This window comes from Mustela lutreola, chromosome 9, assembly GCF_030435805.1.
Source record: "Mustela lutreola isolate mMusLut2 chromosome 9, mMusLut2.pri, whole genome shotgun sequence".
NCBI classification, from domain to species: Eukaryota; Metazoa; Chordata; class Mammalia; order Carnivora; family Mustelidae; genus Mustela; species Mustela lutreola.
The window spans coordinates 109,228,698-109,248,815 of record NC_081298.1 but is presented as its reverse complement, the minus strand read 5'-3'; the positions used below and the strand labels follow the sequence as shown (position 1 = coordinate 109,248,815).

At 36.1% G+C, this 20,118-nt stretch overlaps 1 protein-coding gene across 6 annotated transcripts in view; it reads right to left on the bottom strand.

The window, feature by feature from the left end:
* Nucleotides 1–20,118, bottom strand: part of ANAPC1 (anaphase promoting complex subunit 1) — a 102,466-nt gene that overhangs the window by 46,592 nt on the left and 35,756 nt on the right. For all 6 annotated transcript variants that reach the window (XM_059188381.1, XM_059188386.1, XM_059188382.1 and 3 more), the window contains 8 exons: nucleotides 19,007–19,098; nucleotides 17,948–18,096; nucleotides 14,247–14,325; nucleotides 13,799–13,835; nucleotides 13,636–13,706; nucleotides 10,477–10,655; nucleotides 6,942–7,156; nucleotides 4,090–4,208 (listed from right to left, as the gene is read on the bottom strand). In XM_059188381.1, coding sequence (XP_059044364.1) covers nucleotides 4,090–4,208; nucleotides 6,942–7,156; nucleotides 10,477–10,655; nucleotides 13,636–13,706; nucleotides 13,799–13,835; nucleotides 14,247–14,325; nucleotides 17,948–18,096; nucleotides 19,007–19,098 — 941 coding nt within the window. The remainder of the gene's footprint in view (nucleotides 1–4,089; nucleotides 4,209–6,941; nucleotides 7,157–10,476; nucleotides 10,656–13,635; nucleotides 13,707–13,798; nucleotides 13,836–14,246; nucleotides 14,326–17,947; nucleotides 18,097–19,006; nucleotides 19,099–20,118) is intronic.

Genomic DNA, 20,118 nt, shown 5'->3' with positions numbered 1-20,118 from the left:
TTCATCATCTGAAACTGGACCACTTTCTTACACCATATACAAAAATAAACTCCAAACAGATTAAAGACCTACATGTGAGAGCTGAAACCAAAAAATTCCTAGAAGAGAACACAGGCAGTAATTTCTTTAACAGAGGCCAAAGCAACATTTTTCTATACATGTCTCCTATATCAAGGGAAACAAAAGCAAAAATAAACAATTGGGACTACATCAAAATAAAATGCTTTTACAAAACCAAAGGAGGCCATCAATAAAACAAAAAGGAAACCTACTGAATGGGAGAAGATAATTGAAAATCATATATCCAATAAGGGGTTAATATCCAAAATATATAAAGAACTTACAATGACTCAACATCAGAAAAAAAAAAAACTAATTAAAAATGGGCAGAGGATCTGAATAGACAGATCTGAATAGACAATTTTCCAAAGAAGACATATGATGGCTAACAGATATGAGAGGATGCTCACCATCACTCATCATCAGGGAAATGCAAATCAAAACCACAATGAAATATCACCTTATACCTGCCAGAATAGCTAGAATGAAAGATAAGAATTAACTAATGTTAGTGAGAATGTGGGGGGAATAAAGGAACCCTCATGCACTGTTGATGAGAATGTATATTGGTATAGCCACTGAAGAAAACAGTATTTTGAGGTTCCTCAAAAATTTAACAACAGAAATAGCATTTGATCCAATAATTCCACTACTGGGTATTTACTTTCCAAAAACAAAAGCATTAATTTGAAAGGATATATTCACTCTATGCTCACTGTAGCATTATTTACAATAGTCAAGATATGAAAGCAGCCCAAACATCTACCATCAATAGACGAATGAAGATGTAGTATACGTAGGTATATACATACACACACACACACACACACACACACACACACACACACAGGAATATTACTCAGTCACTAAAAATGATGATATCTTGCCATTTGCAACATGGATGAACCTAGAGGGTATTATGCAAAGTGAAATAAATCAGATGGAGAAAGAAAAATACCATATGATCTCACTTATATGTGAACTCTAAAAAACAAAAGAAATGAGTAAACAAAGAGCAGAATCAGTACTATAAATACAGAGAATAACATGATCAACAGAGAGAAGGAGAGTAGGATGATGGGCAAAATGAGTGAAGGAGAGTAGACTTAGACTTCCGGTTATGGAACAAATAAGTCATAGAAATAAAACATACCACATTGGGAATACAATCAATGATATTGTAAAAACACTGCATGGCAACAGATGGTAGCTATACTTGTGGTGAGCATAACATACAGAGTTACTAAATTACTATGCTGAAACTACCACTGTAAGTCAACTATACTCAAATAAAATTTTTTAATAAAAAAAGTTTAAAAATAAGATAATCCATTATCCTTTTTGCTAATACACATGAGGTTATGAAAATGGATACCAATTTAACTTTATATAGATCTGATTAGGACACCCACTACTTCAAATCTGACAGAAATAAGCTTATTAAAAAATATAATGAAAGCTAACATCAAGGTCAAGCTATATGAATAAGAAATTTCAACCTGTGATTGATGACAATGATGTTACTTTCAAACATGTCAGCCTATATTTTTCTCTGAACATTAAATACATTGTAAAAAGAGACAAGGACCTTTATAAATTTGTTCTCTTACTATATATGTTTGTCTCTCTATGTTTCTAATTACATGCCCTTGTTAAAAATGCCAAATTGCAATCAGATAGTACTATAAAAAGTATCATTTTATAGACCTGAGTTACCCAGTGAACCATAAAGAGTATTTGTTAAATTAAATTTTATGGTCAACTTATGTAAGAGTACTGTAAATTAAATGTTCATAATGCTACTAAGCTCTCTTTGAATTCCTTTCCTTGAGTCTTCTGGTTCTCTTTTGGATCTCCACTGTGTACATGCAAATACTGAATGCTTTTTATATCTTTAATGTTCTGTATAAATTAGGTCAGGTCTTAGATGAATATTTAAAATAACTATTCTAAATATTGCATAAAATTACATAGTTCACTACAAGTTTGAAAATATGGTTTTAAAGGAGTTCTGAAGTTATGTAAAATAAATTTCAGATAGAAGCACAATGTCTTAATTGGAGTATTATACACAAACATACAAAGTGAAATATATTTGTTTTTACCATTTGCTTTGTGTACCTAAGAGCTAACTCAAATACTGGTGTATGACAGTGCTACAATGGGCGACAAGCTCATGAGGTATACTTTCACCTTCTCAAAAGGCAGAGAGATTAATAATGAAAAAACAAATGAACTTTCTAAAAGAATTCATCATATTCACCAGAGTATTTACACACAAGAGAAAATGATAGGCAAAGGGTAAACCAAATTTTCTTCAATAAGAATAATGACATACAAAAGTACTGATTTCAGTGTGAGTTAAAAAGCTATTTTAAGAAAGTATCTTGAATGTATTTTAAGAATGTTTGGGGCGGGTACCAGAATGGCTAAAAGAATAAAAGTTCAGACTAATGTCAGAAATACATTCTAAACATGCAAATTCAACTAAATGTATCCAGGGGGAAAAAAGATGACTCATGCATTTATTTTTTTAATACCACCCTAGCATTACTGCCCAGATTTAATACATTTTAACATTTGCCAGTTTTACATGAGATTCTTTTCTTTTTAACTCAAATTCTTTATATGGAACCTTCAAACAGCTGAAAGACTAACAGAAGAAACACCTATATAGCCCACTCTCCATGAAGATTCAATAATTATTCAGATTTTGCCATACAGCTCCTTTTCTGAGAGAACAATACAAATATTGAAGGTAATTCTGCTTGCTATGTTTCTAAATAAGATCAGGGCTCCACAATAGGTATAATATTGGAGATGAAAATGTATTCTTCATTCAGCTGATCTCATTTTCCATACGTTACTGAAAGTATGAGCTCTCCATGTATCTGAATGGGACCCTAGTTTTTTTAAATTATGCAATTTAAAACATTGTGGAATTCTATTAGTATATATGATTACACTATACATTACTATGTGTATGATAAATACATCTTGTACAGGTCTCATAAAACCACACATACTATACCTCTAGGAATTTTCAATGATAATTTCAACTGTACACAACTGTCACCTTTAGAACATATTCTTACCAGCATCAGGTGAATAAACACTATAAAACCCACTGTAATCAATATTAGGAAAGGAACACACTTACATCTTACAGAAGTAAAAATTCAAAAAACGAATCAGAAAGGTAGTTTGACAATATGTTATATCAAAACCTTAAAATCTTGCTGCGCTGGTAGTTCTACCTCTAAAGCAATTAATATAAATAAATTACTATAACCTGACAGCATATTTATAATAGCAAAAAAATAGTAATTTCCAACAAAAATCACATTGTTTACCTAAACTATATTCCACCAGTAAAAATAAAAATAAAAATGAAGTTGATTAAAAATATCTGTACATAATACCTACCTACCTATATACATAATTGTATACCTATGTATGCTAGATCTGAAAGGATGCTTACTCTAAATCTGAAAATAATTTCTAAAACAGAGTTAAATTTTCTGATAATTAAAAATATATAAAATTATAAACTAGAAGAATAAAATTGATATATACCAAAACATTAACACTCTACCAAGTGGGACTACTATACTATACTATACATGAGCATTGTTTCTTTCTGCTTAGTATCTTTTTGTGTTTTTGTACAAGGATCATATACTCATAATAAGATAAAACAAAACACATTAAGATACAATGTTTTTATATATTATACTTTAAGATTATTTAAAGTCCAGTAATCTCACTATCATCATCTTTCTAAACCTTCCCAAGTGCCTTTTTGTATCATGGAACAGTCTCATTAAAAGTAAAATTTAGTAATGGGCTGCATGTGACTTTCCACAGTGGTCAGTCTGATTTCCTATTTGTGCTCTAACATCCACTAGAGTGGCTGATATCTTAAATCAGTAGAGACATTCCTTTGGTTTTAACTAAAATAATTCAATAACTCCACTAAAAATATACTTAACCATTTTCCTTTCTCACTGAGCCCAGAATTTAACATACCAGTCAAATTCAATTTGGGTATAGGCAGTGGTTCCGTTGGAACAGGATGGTATGAAAATAAGGTAAACATTCCTCGTCCTACTGGAAGGGCCATAGTTCGCTGACACAACTGGAGCAATCTATAATTAAAATCAAAACCAACATGTGAAAAAATCTTTAAGAAAAAAAAAAACCTGGAACATAATCTGTAGTTAAGCATTCCAAAAGAAAAACTGCTATGTAAGAGGAAATCACATCATAGTAAATTCATACAAAGATGCAGATGAATCATCCAAACATGGTTATTCTCATTTTAATATTCTTGTTCTTAGAAACTCTAAGGGAGATACACATTTCTTTTGTTCCATACTTGCTTTGAGTGAAAACCAGTCTTTGAGTGAAAAACTTGGTCTATAAACCAAGCCAACTCTCCCTCAGCAACCAAAAAGAGAAACCCAAAATGCCATTCTGATGCTAACCTGATCAAAGGAAAATAATATGTTTTGTGTTTCCTCATTTTGCTATTTTCAGTCTAGCTGCCTTCAGTATATCTGGGATCCTCCTGCCATCCTTTTTGCCAACATAGCCTCAGATGCGCTACCTCTGCAGGCGCCTGAAAGGCTCAGTCAGTTAAGCATCTGCTTTCGGCTCAAATCATAATCCTGGGGTCCTGGGATAGAGTCCCACATTAGACTCCCTGCTCAGCAGGGAGTCTGATTCTCCCTCTACTCCTCTCCACTGCTTGTGATCTCCTTCCCTTTTTTTTTTCCCTAAAGATTTTATTTATTTATTTGACACAAAGAGAGACCACAAGTTGGCAGAGAGGCAGGCAGAGAGAGAGGGGGAAGCCACAAGCAGAGAGCCCAATGTGGGGCTAGATTCCAGGACCCCAAGACCATGACCTGAACCGAAGGCAGAGGCTTACCCCCCCAGCCACCTAGGTGCCCCTCATGAATCTCTTTCTCATGCTCTAACAAATAAATAAAATCTTCAAAAAAAAAAAGAAGTGTCACTTCTGTGACCTGTAGACAGAAAGGAAGAAGTTCCTATATTAGAAGTCAGTGGATTTCATGGTGTGTCCAGGGAAACAAGAATTAGTTTCACTTACATGATGGCTAAGACTTACAGGATTTTATTTTTCAAATATCTTTTTTTTAATACACATATTTTTAAATTTTATTTATTTGACAGACAGAGATCACAAGTAGGCAGAAAGGCAGGCGGAGAAGTGGGGGAAGAAGGCTCCCTACTGAGCAGAGAGCCCGATGCGGGCCTCGATCCCAGGACCCTGAGATCATGACCTGAGCCGAAGGCAGAGGCCTAACCCACTGAGCCACCCAGGCGCCCAAGACTTACAGGATTAACAGCACTATAAAAGTTATACTTAGAGTTAAAATGGCTTCAATAGACTATATTTTGAAACTAATACACCATACTTAACTTGTTTCTATGTAGCCCCTTAAAGCAAATTCAAACAGGAATTGTGGAAATAGCGGCATTTATAACCAGGAAACACTCAACAATCAAACTCTTATTAAGGTATTTGTGTTGTTAAGGGACAGAAATACCCAAGCAGAGGCTAACATTTTTCTCTTCAAAGCTATTCATAAGCATATTCTCTCCCTAACTTGTACATACATACAGCTGCTTTTCTAGTTTTTCTGGTAAGAAAAATCTGTTGGTCCCAAGATTATTTAGGAATAGTGCCCCATGTTAATTTAGAATCTGAAAAACTCAAGGCCATATCCCACAGAACTTTTCAGCAGAAACCACAAAACTGTAATAATGAAAACAAAACACTGTAATCCCTTCTGAGATGTCACTAATTATAAAGGTAGAAAAAAAAAAAAAAACTAGCTTCATATATCAATGAACTCAGTTAATAATCATGGCTAACTGCACTGAGCTTTACTACATACAGAGCAGTGTTCTAAGCACGATATAGACATAACTCATTTTATACACAGAGCAACCCCATGAGGTATGAATACTACAATTAAGCCTATTCTTAAAGGGGGCAGCAAGAAGTTAAGTAATTCATGCAAAGACACCCATCAGATCCACAGTCTACAATAACTACTATGTTTTCACACAATTTCTCTGTCCCTTAGAGTCTTCAATTATGGGTGACTAACACCTAAGTACAGATGGAGAGGAAACAGTGAGAGGCAGATTAGGACAAACTCAGATCTTCAGCATCCTGCAGCTAGGTAATAGATGATCCTTCTCAGTAAAGCAGGACCACCATAAGCAATGCAAGGAGAACCAGAGAATAATGGTGAAAAGTGACAGGTGACAGAGACATGGCAGGTAATAGGACAGGAGAGAATTTTCAAATACAAGTTGAATTGTCCCAAGGCAATGACTCTGGAATGTTACAGGATGGTTACTACTGAGTATTACTATTATCAAAGGATATAATATATGTTAGAGATTGGCAGTAGAGAAGATTTATAGAGTATTACCTGTCATATCAGGTAAAAAATACTGGTATAAGCTTAAGCTACACTAAACACACGCGCGCGCGCGCACACACACTCACACACACACACACACACACATTTTTTTCCTCCTCAAGATACAGAAGAATGTGTTCAGAGTTTTGCTTTGTTAGTAAATTCTTATGGTAGCTAAGCAAAATGGTCCCAGAGTCACCTTTTCTAAGTAGCACAAAGCTGTATTTTAGGAGAAGGAGGATCACTTATGTCATCAGATACTCTTGGGTTACCAAATGCCAAAATATTTTGAAAAAAATGTATGGTTTACCGAGGATGGATAAAAACTTAAATCACATGGTACTTTTAATTCTTAACTATCTTTTTAGGGATTTCAGTGTTAAACACTGATAACAGATAACAACATGCCTCTTTTACCTGTTTTCTTTTTCCTCAATGAACTCATGGTCACTGAGTTCTGGGTACTGTACTACATTGACACGGACGGGATGCGCACTTTGAAGAAGCCTTCGCACGTCCTGCACTCTTAAATCTTCACTCCATATTAATGACATAACCTCCTGATTCATGTCATTCATGCCATCATCTTCCTCCTCAGTTTCTGTTCCTGAAGGAACATCTGATGAGAGCACCTGAGTAACAGACTTGGTTGTAATAATAATTTAAAAACCAAACACCATGCACTTACTGAACACAAGGATATACACGTGATGTACTTGAGAGTTAAAATGGCTTCAGTGGGCTATATTTTGAAACTAATACACCACACTTAAATTGTTTCTATGTTAAATCACATTCCATGTAGCCCCTTAAAGCAAATTCAAACAGGAATTGTGGAAGTAGGGGCATTTATAACCATCTATCTCTCTATCATACAGAGAAAATATACATTCCAAAGCAAGGCTGGTTTGGGTTCCTATGTATATTGGGGCTCTTATCTAGAAGTCTTTTTTTTTTTTTTAAGATTTTATTTATTTATTTGACAGACAGAAATCACAAGTAGACAGAAAGGCAGATAGAGAGAGAGAGGGAAGCAGGCTCCCTACCGAGCAGAGAGCCCGATGCGGGCCTCAATCCCAGGACCCTGAGATCATGACCCGAGCCAAAGGCAGAGGCTTTAAACCACTGAGCCACCCAGGCACCCTAGAAGTCTTTTTTAAAAGTACAATTATATTGCTCACTTGGGAAAATTCTTTATTGAGCCAAGGGAAAAACATTAAATTTAGGACAATAGTCAAGAAGCTGATTCCATTGAAACATTCTAAATAACTTATAAAGATCTAACTATATCCTAAACTATATCTTAAAATATAGTTATCCTAACTATATCTTAAAAAGGAAACAAATTATTGCAAGTGGAACATGAAACCCACTCACTATTACTAAAGAGCCCATACAAACAAATATTATCTTTGATTAATATAAGCAGAAGAAAACAACCTGGAAGGATATAAGCCAAGGGCTGGAGGAAGTTGAACAATATTTTCTTACTTTAGTACTCTAAAGATTTTTATTTGTATTTATTTATTTTTAAATTTATTTGACAGAGAGAGAGCACAAGCAGACAGAGAGGCAGGCAGAGAGAGAGAGAGAAAGAGAGAGAAGCAGGCTTCCCGCTGAGCAGAGAGCCCGATTCGGGACTCGATCCCAGGACCCTGAGATCATGACCTGAGCCGAAGGCAGCTGCTTAACCCACTGAGCCACCCAGGTGCCCTTACTTTAGTACTTTAAATGGATCATTATTGATTTTCATCTTTTTTTTTTTTTAAGTAAGGATATCTTAAAAATTTCTTAATCAGAAAGTGGCAACAGCAAAACAAATGGAAGAAGGTTAATCTCTTAATTATCATTCTGTCCTCAGAAACTTAGCATGTGTTTTCCTATGAGTCTTCCCCATCAAAAAATTCAATCACACTGCAACCTTGATGAGCACAGTATAAAATCTTCTCATTTTCTCTCAAGAATTTTACACTCCTTTAACAAGATTAATTCCCAGTTAAAATGCTAAATTTTTGCATCATTTAACATGGAAGCAACATTAACCTATAAAAAATTGTAGCAGGGGCGCCTGGGTGGCTCAGTGGGTTAGGCCTCTGCCTTTAGCTCGGGTCATGATCCCAGGGTCCTGGGATCAAGCTCCACATCAGGCTCTCTGCTCAGCAGGGAGCCTGCTTCCCCCCTCTCTCTCTGCCTGCCTCTCTGCCTGCTTGTGCTCTCTCTGCGTCAAATAAATAAATAAAAATCTTTAAAAAAAAAAAGTCAAAAAAAATTATAGCAGATATGACTAATTAATCCCTTGCTTAGTTCATAAATATTCATTATAGGTCCTATGGAATATCTAACTTTAAATAAAACTATTCTACTGGGTGAGTTAACTATAAAGTATAGATCCAAATAGCTGATAAACTGAATTTCAATGAGTCATAAAAGGTAGCCTCAAATAACATAAAATATAACCTCGAATAATGGAACAAACTGAATTTAGATAGAATTACTCAAAACAATATCTAAATAGATCAAAGATTATCAATGCCATTTGGTTTTAATGCTAATGATATTAAACTGCTCTCACTCATAGTAACAAATGAGGTCTAAAGCTAAAACTTCCCTTGGTAAAGGAAAGGATAGTCATATTATTAGCAAAAAAAAAAAAAAAGGTTTTCTGTTTAAAGTAGGACAAACACTAATTCAACTAAGAGCTATTATATGAGTGCAGATTAAGAGAGAGATGTGCTGGGCCAACCCTGCTGGAGATGGAATCCCATGGAAACTGCTACTCTCATAGGTTGAGTAGGCAACTCTGATGTTAGAAATAAAATTCTGATACAGACTCTGAAGCTCTGAAGAAGCATCAATAGCCTAAGACCTAATGTGGATTATAAATAGTTACACCATTTTGATGAGTAGGTGTTGGTTCAAAAGCTAATATAAGATGAGGCAAGCTTGTGCTGTTCTCTGGGCGATATAAACAAAGTATAAACAAGCTGCCTGGGTGGCTCGGTTGGGAGTCCAACTCTTGATTTCCAACTCATGATCTCAGGGTTGTAAGATGGAGCTCCATGTCAGCCTTCATGCTGGGTGGAGCCTGCTCAGGATTCTCTCGCTCCCTCCCTGCCCCCATCCACCCCGCTCACTCTTGGGGGAAAAAAAAATCCAAAGTTAAAGAATGACCAAGAGTGGGAAAACCATCCTTAAATCCTATGACCATCAGAGTAATGCAGTGCTACCATTTATGTTTTTTTAACTTAAACAGAGTTCTAGAAAAAGTCAAAATTCCATGTTTAAGTTTTTAAAAGAGGCTGATTTTAAAAGAGAGATAATCAAAGAATAATGATGTATTTCATTTTCTACTTGTAGGCTTCTCAGAACCCATTCTTTATAAAAGCAGAGGAAGACTGATGAAGGATAGAAAATCAGGAGGAATAACCTAAGACATCTTCTAAACAACTTCAGTGTCTCTCATCCCAGCTCCCAAAAAAAACTCTTGCCTGCAACTTCAATTTTATGTGATTAAACATATATTTACACCTATTTAAAAGATTAAATTCTAGAAATTCAACACATCAAAGAAGTATAAAAGAGAAAATAGTTAACATATCCAAATTGAAGATACATGTGCTCCCTCTTTTTCTATGTAATAGTCACAAAGTAGTTAATTACCAGTACAGTACAAGTAAAGAAAGAGTCATGGTAGTGGATCTACTGACTCAGTACTTGTCCTGACTCAAAGGAAAGAAAGTTCTAGGCAAGACAAAACTTCAAAAAATCTCTTATTCTCATGTTCACTTCACAAGTAAAAAAATCTGCCCAATAGTAAATCCCATATGGCATACAATGTAAAAGACAAACCGATATAACCACTTGTAAAAACACTTAAGAAAAAATTGAAGAGTATTTCTACTTTGATTTTGAGACTAAATCTGAACTTTGAACTTTCTATGTTGATACTCACAGATTTCCCTTTGGGTAAATTTCCTTCACAGGCCTGCTTGGAAAGATCCTGACGTCCGATCAGGAGACAGACAGCTTCTGGCCAGTCTGAAGCAGGCTGCTCACGACAGTGGTAAATTGCATCTCTGATGGGAAGAGCAATTCCAAAGGGAAGAGTTTCCAAGTCTCTCAAAGTGAAACCTTGTGATGAAACGAAGGGAGAAAATGTTTCATTTAAACCTGCCACTGGGGTGCCTGGGTGGCTCAGTGGTTAAGCCGCTGCCTTCGGCTCAGGTCATGATCTCAGGGTCCTGGGATCGAGTCCCGCATCGGGCTCTCTGCTCAGCAGGGAGCCTGCTTCCTCCTCTCTCTCTCTCTCTGCCTGCCTCTCTGCCTACTTGTGATTTCTCTCTGTCAAATAAATAAATAAAATCTTTAAAAAAAAAAAAAATAAAAAAAAAAAAAAAATAAAAAAAAATAAACCTGCCACTGTCCCAATTATCCTCGGACTCAAGTTAATCAATATCTATTCTGACAAAAGACAGATCGACTTTTTTCATCTTCCTGCCAGACTAGTGTCTAGACAGCAAGCATTAGTATAAGAACGAAAAGAACTAAAAACAGCACCAGGGTGCCTCAGCCAGTTAAGCGTCTGCCTTCAGCTCAAGTCATGATTCCAGGGTCCTGGGACTGAGCCCTGCATCAGGCTCCCTGCTCAGTGAAGAGTCTGCTTCTCCCTCTCCTTCTGCCCCTCCCTCTGCTTGTGCTCCCTCAACTCACTCTGTCAAATAGATAAAATCTTTAAAAAATAATAATAAAAGAAAGAAAAACCTTAAGAAAGAGAGAAACAACCAGAAACCCAGAAACATTTCCCAGAAAGGAAACACGAATGGGCAATAAACATATGAAAAGTGATCAAGAAAACTCAAATTAAAATTACTACAATTATATTGGGGCGCCTGGGTGGCTCAGTGGTTTAAGCCTCTGCCTTCAGCTCAGGTCATGGTCTCAGGGTCCTGGGATCGAGCCCCGCATCAGGCTCTCTGCTCTGCGGGGAGTCTGCTTCCCCCTCTCTCTACCTGCCTCTCTGCCTACTTGTGATCTCTGTCAAATAAATAAATAAAATCTTTTAAAAAAAAAGTTACTACAATTATAATTTCACACTTACTGACCAATATTAAGGTAAATCAACAGAAAGTGTTCGCAACTATGTAGAGCAATATAAATTCCCACCCACAGCTGGTGACAGTACAATCACTTTGGAAAACCCATGGCAGGTACAGATAGGTCCACCTCTATGGTCCACTAATAGGAGTAACAGAAACTTGTACACAAGTGCCCCAGGACACAACTATTAAAACATTCAGTAACAACACTATTCACTATGACAAAAAGAGGGAAGGGAGGAAACAATTACTCCCATCAACAGAATGGATAAATAGTGCTGTAGTCAAACAACGTAGTATGTAGCAGTGAAAATGAATGACCTACTGCTATACAAGTCAACATGGAGGAAGTGAGTGAAAAAAATAATTTATATCCATTTATATGACGTTCAAAGACATACAACACGGATGATGAAACTATAAAAAAAAATAGAGCTAATACAAAATTCAGGTAAGGCTGTGATTATGGGTAGTAGGAAGGTGGGTGAGAGGAAGATTACATGTGGAGCAGAGTTGCAGGGCCTTCTGGTACACTAGTAATGTTCTATTTCTAATGGTAGGTAAACAGTATACAACAATGTTCACTGTACTATTATTTTCTACATACCCGATACATTCATATTTTAAATTTTTCAGATCCTCTGATAAAATTTATTTTTATTATAATGATTTTCTAAATTTTAATTTCTATTATATATTATTAATATTGAAAGTTAATTATTGAGGCAAAAATGTTTCCTTATAACACTTTTACTAAATATTATACAGTATACAAATATAACAAGCTTATCTAATACTTTCCAGCACAGGTATCCTATCTATAATTTTATATGACAACTATTATAATTTTCCAAGGAAGCATACAAAATAAAAGCAAAAACTAAGTCATTTAAAATATTCTTGAAATAAGAATTTAGACAACCTATAATATTCATTACTTTATAACATACCATTCTAGAACACTGCCATTTTGTTATATCTTCAAATCCATAATTTAAAGTTTTTCTTAGTTCTTCATTTTCAAAAAAAATTTCTAGGGGCAGCTGGGTGGCTCAGTGCGTTAAGCCTCTCCCTTCCGCTCGGGTCATGATCTCAGGGTCCTGTAATCAAGCCCCACATCAGCCTCTTTTTTTTTTTTTTTTAAAGATTTTATTTATTTATTTATTTGACAGACAGAGATCACAAGTAGGCAGAGAGGCAGGCAGGGGGGTGAGGGAAGCAGGCTCCCTGCTGAGTTTGATCCCAGGACCCTGGGATCATGACCTGAGCCAAAGGCAGAGGCTTTAACCCACTGAGCCACCCAGGTGCCCCCACATAGGCCTCTCTGTTCAGCAGGGAGCCTACTTCCCCTTCTCATCTGCCTACTTATGATCTCTCTCTCTCTCTCTCTCTCTGTCAAATAAATAAATAAAATCTTAAAAAAAAAAAAAGAAAGTCTAGTTATTTTACTCCATTTAAAGCCTAAGAGCACCGGCTTTGGGAAAAGGGAATAGGGAACTCCTTTCTTCCCTTGCCCTCTCTCCCAACTGTATCCTCATCTTGGAGCCTAAATCACTAACCTATATTCTTCAGAAGCACCCTGAAATGTCTGTATAATTACTTTTAGATTTTGCTAGAAATCCTCCCTTCTGATATGTGAGCACTACAATGGCTTCAAGTTTGAACGTGTAATAACCACAGTCCTTCATTCTGAGGCCAGTCTGCATAGTCACAGCTTTGACTGCTCTAAGGTGAGAGGCAAATAAGCAAATAAGAGGCAAATTACCCAGTGAGAGATAAAAAGCTGATATAGCAGGATTATGAGATGGAAGTTGTGACAATGTCAGGGAAAGGAACTGTGGCTTGATGGGCCACAATCTTCCTCTCACTTACACAGAGTGAGATCCCCTGTCCTGCCACCCAGTTCTAGCTCACTGGGAGGAAACAGGGCCTACTAACAAGGACATGTCTGGGGAAAGCAGATGGCTCTCACCAGCATCTCAAAGACATGGAGAAAGCAACAAGGTCTACCTTACCTACATTAGTCATCCAGACAACTAACTGTTCAGCTAGACTAGAAACTGATGTAGAATGCTTGAAATTAAACCTGTAAGGGAATGAAACATGAAGTTATTCAACAGTAAAACAAAATAGTGCTTTCTATTTTTAATATACAAGTACAATCTGAACAAAAGTTACCTGTTTTCTTCTTGTTCTGCTTGTGACTTTTGAGGGGCTAAAAGGCAACAAAATGAAATTTTATTTAGATAGTCATCCTCATAAAGCAAACATATAACATGTAGAAGATATTAGGAAATAAAAATTCACAAACAACTCCTAAAAAATAACAAAATAAGCTGTCCATTGGCAGACTGGAAATACTAACTCTAAGCCTAACCCTTTTTACATTCATTAAGAAAACAAAAAACTTATTAAATCTGAAGTACTCCTGGTCTCTGAAAATCAGCTGTGGACTGCAGGCTACAACAGTACAAGAGGTCACCTCAAAAATAAGGCAAGACGTGGCCTCTAAAACACACACTTAGGAAGTTTTTCATTTTTTAATTTCAACTCTGATATCAACATTTATGAAAATTTGTTTTGGAAAAAAATTCATTTTGGGAAGCCTATCACTACACTGACTTACCTATAGTTATTCTGGATAAATACTGTGAGGAATCCTCAGAAACAGAGTTCTCATTACCAAGTATGTAGAGTGCAATACTCTGCAAAAGGAGAAAATTAAAATTATTTGTTAAAGGAATGAGATATAATTATGTATAGGAAAATCCATCCATCTTAGGTATACAGTTCTGCGTACTGACAAACATTATGCAATAATATAACCACTAATACAATCACGATATACAACACTTACATCACACCAAAAACTTCCCTTATAGCCTCTATAGTCAATCCACTCCTCTTTTACCCGGCACCTGAAACAACTCACCTGTTTTCCTGCCCTGCAGTTTTGCCTATTCTACAATGTTGCATAAATGAAATTTTAGAATAGGTAATCTTCGATGTCCTACTTCTTTAAATTAGCGCGCCTCTGTGCTTCATTCACATTACTGCATACAGCAGTGGTTTGTTTCTTTTTATTGCTGAGTAGTATTCCATTATGCAGATTTACCAAACTTTCTCTACTCATAAACCTGGATTGCTTCTGTTAGGTGAACCCTACCCCACACCCTTCTTCACTTTGGCCTTCAAAGTTCTCCTTTGAGTATTAGCTACTTGCTACTACCACCAAGAGTTGTACCTGCAAGTAGCTTTTATTTTTTTTCTAGAAAAAAGTAGCACAATACTATTAAAACTTTACTACAATGCTGGAGAATCTTAAAAATCCTATATAAGCATCACAAATGACATAATCCTGAACCTAACTGACATCATTATTTAACAAAACAAAAAAAAAGGCCATAATCAGAGTATCTATAAGTTGACTAACATAATTTAAGTTGGAGGTTGACCAGCTTGGTATATTCATATTTCTCTGGCTCCTCTTTGTGACTAGAGACTATACCAAGTCTACCACCAATACAGCAGAGTTGGAAAGGACCAAGGTATTTGGTGGTTTCACTTACATCTCTCGACAAAAGCATCAAGGGATGTGAAAGTTCTGCGATTAACCTGATCTTAATATTCTGTGAATGTATTTAATGCTACTGAATTAACTGCACTTAAAGTTAAATAATAAATGTTATGTCGATTTTACCACCATTTTTTTAAAAAAGCACAATCACTATTTTACACGTCTGTTTCAGAGCCACAGGGGACTCTAAAGCTTCTCTCAACATGAAGCAAAGCAGAATGCAGAATAAGGAAAAGATGTGGGATACAAAGACATTTACATTCAGGTGGTATCTGTGGAGGAAACAAAAGCATGGGGTTCTCCTATAAGCCTAGGAAGGCCCCACCTCTGGAAAGCTACGCAAAGGACCTGTAGGTTAGCTGCCCTTGGGAGAAGGGACTCACCTTTACCAAAGTCCTTTGGTTCTATTTGAAGGTTTGACCTTGGACATGTATTAACTATTTAAAGTGAACTAATTTTTTTTAAGTAAGTAAAGATGTTTCCTTGGAGAAAAAATTCAAGCAGAATTTTTTTGTAGCTATAAATATGCTGAACATAAAATTTAAATGAAAAGGCAAAGGAACTAAAATAGCTAAAACAATTTTGAAAAAGAAGAGTAACAAAAGGAGTAATTACACTAACCAAACTTTTTTAAAGATTTATTTATTTATTTATTTGACAGAGAGAGATCACAAGTAAGCAGAGAGGCAGCCAGAGAGAGAGAAGGAAGCAGGCTCCCTATCGAGCAGAGCCCAATGTGTGGCTCGATCCCAGGACCCTGGAATCATGACCCGAGCTGAAGGCAGAGGCTTTAACCCACTGAGCCACCCAGGTGCCCCTACACTAACCAATTTTTAAGACTCACTATACAGCTACAGGAATCAAAAAAAAAAAAAAAAAAGGAATCAACACAGTGTGGATAGCAATACTATCAGTGAACTACAATAGAAAGCCTAGAAAGAGATCCACAATATTGTGGCAAATTCATTTTTGACAAAAGTGCAAAAACAATAGAGAAAGGAGAGTCTTCTCAATAAATGGTATCAAAAGAATTGGAGGGCACCTGGGTGGCTCAGTTGGCTAAGCAACTGCCTTCAGTTCAGGTCATGATTCTGGAGTCCCAGGATGGAGTCCTGCATTGGACTCCCAGCTCCACAGGGAGTCTGCTTCTCCTTTTGACTTTCTACCCTCTCATGTTCTCTCTTACTTGCACTCACTCCCTCTCAAATAAATAAATAAATAAATAAATCTTTAGGGGGGGGGTAAATAAATAAATAAATAAATAGATAAATGGATGATTGGATGTCCAACTATCCCCACTGCTGTTCAACATAGTACTAGAAGTCCTAGCCTCAGCAATCAGAAAACTAAAATAAATAAAAAGCATCTGAATTGGCAAAGAAGTCAAACTCCCACTTTTTGCAGATGATATAATACTTTATGTTGAAAAGCCAAAAGACTTCAACCCAAAACTGCTAAACTCATACAGGAATTTAACAATGTCCCAGGATATAAAATCAATGTACAGAAATCAGGTGCATTTCTATAGACCAACACCAACTTCTATACAGAAGAAAGAGAAATTAAAGAATTGATGCCATTTACAATTGCACCTGAAACCATAAGATACATAGGAATAAACCTAACCAAAGAGACACAGGATCTGTACTCAGGAAACTATAGAAAACTCATGAAAGAAATGAAGGCAGACACAAAGAAATGGAAAAAACGTTCCATGCTCATGGTCTGGAAGAACAAATATTGTTAAAATGTCTATGCTACCTAAAGCAATCTACACATTTAATGCAACCCCTATCAAAATACCATCAACTTTTTTTAATGAAATGGAACAAATAAACCTAAAATTTGTGTGGAATCAGAAAAGACCCTGAATAGCCAGAGGAATGTTGAAAAAGAAAACCAAAGCTGGTGGCATCACAATTCCAGACTTCTTGCTTACTACAAAGCTGTAATCATCAAGACAGTATGGTCCTAGCACAAAAACAGACACACAGATCATGGAACAGAATAGAGAACTCAGAAATATACACTCAACTCTACGGTCAACTAATTTTCAACAATGCAGCAAAGACTATCCAATGGAAAACGAAAAATACTTACTTTTTTAACCATCAATCCTATCTTTGGATATCTACCCTTAAGAAATGAAAACTTACATTCACACAAAAACCTAGGCATGAATGTTTATAGGAGCTGTAGTCATAACTGCCAAAAACTGGGACCAACCGAAATATCTTCAACAGGTGAATGGGTAACCACTGTGAAATATCCCACAAAGGACTAGCACTCAGCAATTAAATGCAACAAACTGCTGACCAGACAACAACTTGGATGAATCGCGAAAGCTTTTGCGAAGTTTTGGGGGTGACAAAACTGTTCTATGGCCTAATTATGGTGGTACTACATGAAACTATACATTTGCTGAAATTTAAAGAATGTACACAAAATGAAAAAAGTTCATTTTTTGTATAGTTTTTAAAATTAAGTTTAAAAGAAAAAAATAGGGGCGCCGGGGTGGCTCAGTGGGTTAAAGCCTCTGCCTTCGGCTCAGGTGATGATCTCAGAGTCCTGGGATCGAGCCCTGCATCAGGCTTTCTGCTTAGCAGGGAGTCTGCTTCCTCCTCTCTCTCTCTGCCTACTTGTGATCTCTCTCTCTCTCTGTCAAATAAATAAACAAAATCTTTAAAAAATAAATTAAATAAATAAATAAAAAGAAAAAGAAAAAAATAAACAAGGTAGGCAATACATACCAAGACTACAAGTCTGCTTCTTTCACAGATTCCAGGAAGGTAAGGATAGGGAGGCATTCCTTCACCCTTCAGACAAGAACTCACCCACTGATAAATACTTGGTGGCTCAGAAGTAAAAAATGATGGATGATGCATAAATCCTGTTTGACCTTTAGAATTAGAGCAAACATTTATAAAGAATGTAAGAATAAGAATACATTAAGATAATACCATTTTATTCCTTTTTTTTTTTAAAGTAGGTTCCATGACTAGTGCAGAGCCCAACATGGGGCTTCAACTCTTGAGTGTGAGATGAGGACCTGAGCTGAGATCAAGAATCAGATACTCAACCAACTGAGCCACCTAGGCACCCCACAATACCATTTTATTCTAAAGGGAAAATGGGCAGTATGTGCCATTTGGAAACAGAATAACATTTTTCTCCAAAATACTTCATGTTTTCTGCCACAGAAAATATTTGACTATATTATAATATGTAAATCAAATGACTACTATCCCATTCTGGATGGAAATTTAACAAATTTTTGTACTCAAAGCATAAAGAATTTAACTAAAATTTTGTACCCTAAACCTAACGGTGAGAAAACAAGAGAAACCTAGGATTCCACTCTTAACAATTGGGTTCCAATCGTGAGTACCTATAGTTCAAGGTCTAGGGCAGTAGAGTGGTGATGGAAATGTTCTATAACCTGTACTATCCAATATGGCAGCCACTACCCTATATGGTTTCTGAAAGTTTGAAATGTGGCTTATGCAACTAAGGAACTGAATTTTCAGTACGAAATAACAGATGGTTGTTGGCTACTGATTAGACAAGTCTAAGGCAAAAGCATCCTTAGCACATGAGGATGGGTAGAATTTTTCCCACACACTGAAGAAGTTAATGCTATCTCTTACTAGGTAAGTCAGAGATCAAACACTATAAACTGAAATCTACCTGATGGAAAGATATCACCTGACTTAGAGACTAATGGTAGGAAATATAGTGCTATTCACCGATAAAAATACGAGCAAACATCACTCACCATTTAGAAAATCTTTAATGATATAAACACTTACCTTGATCAATTGTGCATACTTGTCCAGTAGTTCTGACAAGTGTTGGGTAATCTCTATAGTAATGATCTACATAAGGTTCCAATTTTAAATCCCTAAAACAATAAAAGCATATGAAAAAGAAATCCCAAGAAAGGTAGTAGAGTATTTTCCCCCAAAAAAAGGATTCATCGGTTCAACTTCTCAATTTAAAAAACTTATGACAAAGAAGATAACCAAATCTACAATCCTTTTATTCCATTTCTGGACCTTGAAGTGCCCAGTATAACAAATGCAACTCAAACTTTTTGCTACGTAACTTTTATGGGGGTAAAACTAGTTTCTCCTCTATTATTTGTTAGTTTTGTTGTCTTCAGCAAGTTATCTCTATGAACATCAGTATTTTCTTCCAGGAAGTAGGCAAATTCTCCTTCACTCACTCAGAAGTTTTGAAGATTAAATAATAAATGTATGTAAAAAATAGCTTTAAAATGTAAAACATTATACGGGACGCCTGGGTGGCTCAGTTGGTTGGACGACTGCCTTCGGCTCAGGTCATGATCCCGGAGTCCCGGGATCGAGTCCCGCATCGGGCTCCCAGCTCCATGGGGAGTCTGCTTCTCCCTCTGACCTTCTCCTCGCTCATGCTCTCTCTCACTGTCTCTCTCTCAAATAAATAAATAAAATTTAAAAAAAAAAAAAAAATGTAAAACATTATAAAAATGTTACTTATTTCAGAAAGCCATGGTTAGAGTTTGGAAGTCATTTCATTACAAAAGAATTTTCATGATAGTAATGATTCATCATAAGAGAAACTGACGATCAATTAAAACTGCTACATTTCAGAAAAGAATTTCAAAGTTTCAAGGAAGATCGTAGAAATTAGAAAATGTGCTATCATCTTAATTCAGAGGTTGACATTTCAATTCAAATTCAATTTTCTTTATTACCGAGGGTCACAAAGGCTAAAACAGCACCTAAATGTGACCTTCAGAATTCAGTGCCAAACACAATCTTATTATGGATACACTGCAAGAGCCTCAAAGACAGGGACAACCACAGGCTGAGATAACAAAAACACAGCTAAAGAACTCTCAACTAGCAAATAATATTCATGTTCTTAGAAACAAGTTTCA